Source organism: Nanorana parkeri, unplaced genomic scaffold (assembly GCF_000935625.1).
Source record: "Nanorana parkeri isolate BGI_ZX_2015 unplaced genomic scaffold, ASM93562v1 scaffold233, whole genome shotgun sequence".
NCBI lineage: Eukaryota > Metazoa > Chordata > Amphibia > Anura > Dicroglossidae > Nanorana > Nanorana parkeri.
Window position 1 is genome coordinate 803,071 of NW_017306501.1, and position 8,125 is coordinate 811,195.

Consider the following 8,125-nt stretch of genomic DNA (forward strand, 5'->3'; position numbering starts at 1 on the left):
GACAGGTGACTGATATTTACATTAGACCTGAGCATATATATGTATAGCCACCAAAGAGCTATATATCACTTCAATATTACTTCAGTTTATTGATGTATTTGTCAATTTATTGATGTACATGTATTGCAAACTGTCTTTTATAGCTGTACATTGTATTACATGTTTTGTAAACGTTTTTATATATTTATACTGGGCAAAACTGAATTGACTTTAAATGCAATTTAATTTACTGAAAAAATAAGCATTTTTATAATGCTTAGGACTAGCTGTACATTTCACTACAAGCAAAGCATGTAGTTTAGCTCATGTCAATGTAAGCCTATGCACAGGAGTCATAATATAGCAGAGATCTTGAATGCATAATATGTCTATGCATCTGCCTAGATAATATGTATTATGTGCATGTCACAGTCAATGTGATGTGAAACATAACAGTGACGCAAGGCAGCCATCAGAACAATAGAACTTCTGATAACGCTCATTGGACTTTAGCCTTCACTACAGCATATGTGATACATTAGTGCTGCAGATGATCCTGCCTCCTTTTCAGGCAACAAGTGCTTCATGGGAGGAGATAGCTGCTCACCATAAATAAAGCTGAGAGCTGAAGTGGAAAGGAAGGTTCAGCTCTAGTCTGCGCTCTGCTCTGCATTTTCCCCTTCAGCACTGTTATCACAATTAGCACCATGGACAGCGGCTTTCTCAAGCTGGATGCTGCAGAGTTCTTGGAGATTTGGCTGCGTTTTGACTCTGATGGTAAGTAAACACATCCACATTTTTTAAACTTTTAAACTTTAGGCTATTTATTCACAGACAGAAAATCAGTCTAAGTACAAAACTAATAATGTGTAGCAGCCTATAAAATGATGCCTATCTGTATAAAGGCTCATATAGATATTCTTTGTTCATGAACGCGGTCTTCTACATTTCAGCGTTTGTGCACAGGGGCATTTGACTTACTTTTGCCTGCAACATGAATGAATCTTAATGGGACTGGATGGGTCAAAAAAAAAAAGTAAAGCGGGTCTTAAAAGCAGCTTTAAACAGTCATCCACATTACAAAAGTAATTAGAAATCCGCAGCCTTGTGATTAAAGCGTAATTAAAACTTAAGTCAAATACAGAAAAAAATCCAACTATGTAAGTCCTAATAGTGTTCATTTGCAATACAAGGTATTCTATAGGTAATAAAAACACTGCCAGTACACATTGCGAAGGCTGCCAATATGCAAATTTAATTTGCCTTATGCATGGCTTTTAGAGCTGAACTTTAAAGTGCCCCAAGTAGTTTAAAAGCAAAACTTGGGTGTGTAAGATAGATAGATAGATAGATAATGTATGTATGCACTTATACACAACATAGTGGTATACACTGAATGTTCTGTATTTGCTTATTAACAACAACCATAGACAAAACATTTGCAACATTTCTACAACCTTTAATTCACCTTTCATACTCCTTTAGCAGCTGGCAGTACCCTATCACTAAATAGATTATGTTACCAACTAAAGGCAAGTATTTTCCATTTCCGAGGAGATTGGATGTAATTTACTTTGACAAAGACTTCCTATCGTCGGAAATATCAACAGTGTAAAATACCTTGTATAACCCAATATTGGTGACCTTGCCTCACCCAGCAGATCAGTGTTCTATCATTTTATTTTTTCACATTAAGGACATGCAGAACAGATCTTATTTAATAAGGCAGTTGAAACATTGATGTGGAACTACAGAAAGCTGATTAGACAAATGTATTTCAACTTTCAGCAGTCAGAGAAATAACAAATGATTGTTGATTGGTTTACATGCATTACTGCATCTGTCTTCATCTAATAGAAGGATCCAAATAGTTCATTGTATACATAACTAAAAATAGTACTTATTGCATGCATTGGATAGATTCTTTTCTTGAATTTACAAGCTTAGGACATTATTGTAACTGACATAAATATTGAATTACATTTTTTTTCTATGTATTTAGACAATGGATACATTGAAGGCAAAGAGCTTGATGATTTCTTTTGTCACCTTCTTAAAAAACTAGGCACGGTAAGTAACTTCTATATTCTGCTGTGATGGCTTATATTTATTCAATCTAATTTTGATGTTATCTGAGACTATTAATTGTATACAAGTTTGTAAATATACTATGCACATTCAGTTGCAGCCCTTACATTGATAATGGTAACATGCAACATGCAAAGGTATATAATAAGAAAGGAGCTGCATTCGTATGGCTATGTACATAACATTTACTATATGTATGTGTTGCATATGCGGATTAATATCACATTCTAGTAAGTCTAGGCTGAATAATGCTGAAACAAGTTATTACAAAGCAGTTAGCCAATAAGGTGCTAAGGATAGCAGCGTGTCAAGTATGAAGATATATGTGTTCTCCTGATATCTGCAGACTTGAAATATTATTATAATATTGACTTTCCTACCTATAGTTATAATCTATTTATATTTGAATTATGGCTTTGGGGGAATGTGCAATGAAAAGAAATGAAAGAGATTGTTACTACTATTTAAGTTACATATTGTATTATTTGTTTGTACTATAGCAGATATGTATATTGCTATCTAGAGTTGCTACTTGCTGATGCAGATTCTGTGTTCACAAATGAAATACAAGAAAGAGAAAGAAAGAATGATATTGATAACTTGTTTATGAAGAGGCAGTGTACAGGGCTGTAATCCTTATCTTGGTGAGTCAGTAACTCGGAATTAGTGCATGCATATGAGGTTTACAGTAGGGCATCTGTCATGCACATTCTTGTTCTAAATCACAGACTCACCATGTAGTGAAGCAAAGATATGAATGACAGTCCTGGAAAATGAATCTTCATAAGCAAGTCAGCATGACAAAATGGGGCTGATTTACGAAGCCCAACACGCACACGCGCAGGCTGCGTGCGCGTTTTAACCCGCAGAAATGCATTTACCAAGTGAATACGTACATCATGGCGCGGTTTCACGCAGGCATGGCGCGTTTTATCCACTCACTTGATGCAGGATTTGAACCGGGGAAATAGGTGTTGTGTGGCAGGTCCTCTAACCGCTCAGCCACTGGGCTTCCCTTTGCTGTTTGTTGGTTGTTGCACATCCCTATTGAATCCTCGGCATTTTAACACGCCATGCGCGCGTGTTGGTAGTATTTATCAAGAATCTTTATAACCTGCATACGCTTCCGCGCCAAGCGTATACGCGCACGCACGCGCGCAATCGGCGTGTTTTTGCATGGCGTGTTTGTGGCGTGTTTGTGAGGTTAGTAAATCAACCCCAATGTGTCTTGTTCTGGGTCCACTTTAACTATGTACATATATTTGTTACAACTTCATACTACCATGTAGCTGTATCTACATAGTGGTTTACTTTTTGGTTTTGGAGTTTTGTACTTTTGGTTGCAGTTAATATATGCTTCTGTCGGTACCATGTAGCCATATAATAGTTTTGTAGTTTAGTCCTTAAAGTGACAGTGTAAACAAAATTCAAAAGTAAACCTTTAGAAAGAACAGCCTACTTTCTCAGGGTTACCATTTTCATCTAGTTATGGTGGTAGCACACCAGACACTTATACTCTTTCATTGGGAATATGATGCTATGGGCACCCTTTTGCTTATCTGCCTGGATGCAGTGGAGTCAACTCTCTCACTATCTCTCGCTTACAAAAAGCCTCATGTATCATGGGGCCAGTTCTAAAAAGGTCTTCATTTATTAATCAGTTTCAAGCCTACCTTGGATTTTTATAACTATTTAGTGATACATTAGTACAGCCATAATGCGGCACAGTGTTTTTGGTGTAGACAAGCTGGACAACAGCAACACAAGACATTAATCCAGGATGGGCTGCATCCAGGACCTCCTCCAGCATTCAGAAGAGGACAGAAGTCAGCCTCTGTCTAGACCTGCTCCACCTCCCATCCTTTGCCATGCTGCCACAGCTGCACCTTGGTGGAGGTTATAACATAGGACTCTGATGTGAAGGGAGGACTGAGAACTCTTGTCTGAAACTTTGCACACGTTGTCTGAAACTGCTTGTTGAGGTAACACCTATTGTTGTTTCATGTTTGGGCAATCTCTGTGCTGGTAGATTCCTTGTATGCTTGCAAAATCTTAAATATTGAGCATATTTAAAAAAAAGACACAATCATCAACGACTATAATTCTTAAAAAGTCTCAAGCTCAAGAACATTATTAGAGAGGGTTCATTTATAAAGATGTTATTAGCACTCAAGTACTATTAATGTTAAAGGTCAAACAACAATCAAATCAGGTTGAAAAGTATTGCCACACCTGTTTATGAACAATAGCTCAGGCTGGCCGAGGCTGGAGTCTACCCTTGAGCTGGTCCAGCTTTACTAGCACTATGGTTCTTTGGGTGCATATATGTATTTACACTGCATTGAGGTGCACATTGTAATGTTATTGGATATGGAACCTATTATTAGAGGCAATTTAAGATAAGCTACCATGTATTTTCAGCATGTAATTATTTTGACTTATTTTTTAAGTTTAACTAAAATCTATGCCTGGTGTTATTTGCAGACTGCACTGCCAGGCTGTGCCCTTTTCTATTTTCATATTGAGATTTGTCAATTCTCCCTCAAGTTGCTATTGGTACGTCAGTGCAATCATTATAGTTGCTAAATTACTATTGAGATACAATCAGTTACAAGATAAGCCACCTAGATATTGCCTTGTGTCCTGTCAGTCTTTATAGGTAGGAGCTCATGCATAGACTTGGACTGCTGTGAAACCCTAATAATGTTTTAATGTGCATTTTGGATAGCACAGTTACATTTAAGGAAGAACTCCAGAGAAAGATTTTCTAAACCCTTGCCTTGGGGTTACCCCCACGCTGCAAAAGTTAACGGCTCATTTTGTTCTAGGTTCACAATTAACAAAGTTCTACTCATCTAATACTCAGAGACAGCTCCTAGCCCAGGCCTTTCTGCCTCGCTACCTATCCGCTGCAGTGGTCTAAGGTCTCAGGAGTCATTGTGTTCTATACACAGTGTATAGGATGTGAAGACACCATGGAGGAGACAAGCAGAAAGGACCAGTCATGGAGCAAGCCGGCTCTGAGGAACAGGTGAGTCTAACTTTGTTTTTTGAACCTAGACAAAAGCGAGCACGTAACCCTTGCAGTACAGGGGTAGCCCCACATCAAGGGTTAAGAAAAATCTTTCCCTGGAGTTCTGCTTTACGGTACATTCTAGTCAAAAATGGCATTTAAACATTGATTTGCATACAGGGAACACTGCCTACCTGCTGTTCATCCAGGCGCATGTCTACTGCACTAGTCCACCTTAGTCTCTTTTGACAATGAATTGGTCACCCTGGATCTCACCTGCTTGGGAAGCTAGAACACTCACTGCTTGGAAAGCTAGAACACTCACCGCTTGGAAAGCTAGAACACTCACCGCTTGGAAAGCTAGAACATTCACTGCATGTTACTTCTTGCCTTTTAAACAGCACTAATAATGTACCAAATTCTCTTACCCACAAATCAGATTCAAACCTGCCTTAGAAGTTTAAATGTGATATGATATGCAAATAGAGTGGAAGTCACATGCATAAGTTCCTGGAAGTAACTTCTTCCTGTCCTCCTACTGACCCTGTGAGGTGCTTTCTGAAATGTGAATTTAGGGAATTGCAGGCAACTTGAATTAAAGTAACAAGAGTGAACTTTCTTATTTAAGCAGCTTTGATTTGCTAATATTAGTAGCTCACCTATTGCTAAGAATTACACAGCTTACTTTGCTCACCTATTGCTAAGAATTACACAGCTTACTTTGTTGTAAGCCCAGTCATACACCTTCCTGAAGAAGTGGCCGTACAGTACCACGAAATGCGTTGACGGTGTACCTGAACTCCTTGTTTGTTAAATAAAATGATTTATCAGAAAATATCCAAAACTCTTTCTTGCACTCCATGCGCCTCTGCTCACCTTTCTTTGAGAAAATCCTAATTTTGGGGAAAACTCCCCAAAAACTTGCTAAGAATTGCTTTTTAAAATGTTGACACAAAAAGTATTTTTATGATCTGAAACACACATGCTGGATAGAAGACAGCATCATGTATGACATTATCAGTGAAGGAAAATATAAAATAGCTACTCCTTTAGTTTTTTAGTTTGACCTCTTTATGGAAAGACAACAGCATGTAACAAGCTCATCCATGATTGGGACAAATAAAGATGAATTGGGATGCTTCAAACAATGCAGAGACTGAACATCATTCTCCTGCTCCACAAACATCAGTACAAAGTTCAACATAATAATTTTAAAAGGAAGATGGTCATGGACTGAAAGCTAGAAAGGTGATCTAATTTTTCTTCACTGAAGCAATACCTCTTTGCTCTCTGCTCCTATAAGCATGTTCCCTGTAAGCAAGAATACCCTGGTTGGCACAAAGTGCAGACTCTCCCACCTTTGTGCTGTTGTACAGGGGATTATAGAAAATTATAATCAAGACAGAATCAGGAACTTGCTCTAGTTCAATGTAGAATAATACATTTTATGATTTTTTTTTTAACAAATACATTGCTGGATTAATAGTGTTTTTATCTGCTTTAAATCAGTTTTAATGATTGAGAATTTTTTTGATGAAACTGAGAAGCTATTGATTATAGGGTAGTTATGACCAAACAAATATCTGTAACATTAAAGTTGTGGTATCTACCATTATATGTCATTCATCTGTCTTGCTGATATTATATTACTGTCTGATAAAACTGTTTGCTCAGGAATTGAAGTGAAATAATTAAAGACTTTGCCTTTATTCATATAAATTGTTTATTTGCAGTCTGTTATCAGTACCATCTTGCCTTTATCACCACAATATAAAATACTGTATTTTTCCGTGTATAAGACTATACTTTTTCTTAAAAATATTTACCTAAAAATAGAGGGGCGTCTTATACACGGGGGGCCGCGAGGAGAACCGCGGTTGTGAAATTGCCGATACCTCTGCAAACTAGCCTCACGAGTGAAACTTCCGATTGCAGAGACAAGCTAACAGGTTTCCTCCAATCATGAGCCTTATGTACCTGACGTCAGCTGATGCTGCGGAGAGCGTGTATCCAGTGCCCAGATGCAACAGGGAGCCCATAAAAATGTCAGAAAACAAACAAAAAATACTGGTAAATACCGGTACCAGTAAGCGGCTGTCTTACTCTGCAAAATTTAAACAGGATATAATCAGTTATGCAAAAGAGCATGGAAAATATTGATTCCTGAATTTTGGGTAAGAAAAGTGGGGGGCGTCCTATACATGGGGGCGTCTTATAGACGGAAAAATACGGTACTGTATATCCCAAACATTTCAGATTCTCATAACATCTTACCTTGTTATTTTTTAAATAATTAACTATATAGTGATGTGATAATGGCTGAACATTCTTGGTTTTACATATCAACACATAGCTATAACAGACATATAGTTCTCAGTAAGTCCTGCAGTTATATAAATCTGATCTCACAAAACAGCTCAATTATAAAAGTTTGCATTTTATTATTTAGTCAACAAAAAGGTCAACATGATGAAACCATGTGCAAAAGCTTAAGTACAGAGTTACTGTGTCACAATACTGTGCACTGGTGTCCCCACACTGCAGGCAGGTATCTATTCGGGAGGACCAAATGTGTGACCACACCAGACAATGCTTAGAAACTCATAGTTTATTAAACACAACCAAAATCATAAAAACACAAGCAACCCCACCAACACCCACAAGTAACATAAAGTAACCAAACTAGAAGCGAACAGCAAAATCATACACAGACGACAACAGGGCAAGCAAACCTGTGGAGCAGGGCAACAAGAGGGGAGCCACAGATCAATAGGGTTCAAGGAGGCTACAGGATACTGGAAACAGGAACCAGGATACAGGTAAAGGCAACAAGTCACAGGACTCAGGATACAGGACTCAGGATACAGGTTAGGGTGACAATACTGTGGCACCAGGCTCACTGCAGGGAGCGATTAAATACCATCCCAGATCACCATCAGGTGGTGCTTAATTGCGGACACCTGCAGGTGAGCCCTGGAAGTGCAGGACCTGGTTCCAGAGTCACAGTGCCATTAAATAGTTATATAAGTTATGTTAGGCCTGACC

General features: G+C 38.2%; 1 protein-coding gene across 1 annotated transcript in view; it reads left to right on the forward strand.

The window, feature by feature from the left end:
• The first annotated feature begins 551 nt into the window (after positions 1-551).
• Positions 552-8,125, forward strand: part of SCGN (secretagogin, EF-hand calcium binding protein) — a 37,239-nt gene continuing 29,665 nt past the window's right edge. The window contains exons 1-2 of the mRNA XM_018556308.1: positions 552-756; positions 1,982-2,049. Of these exons, the coding sequence (XP_018411810.1) occupies positions 687-756; positions 1,982-2,049 (138 nt within the window). The 5' untranslated portion in view covers positions 552-686. The remainder of the gene's footprint in view (positions 757-1,981; positions 2,050-8,125) is intronic.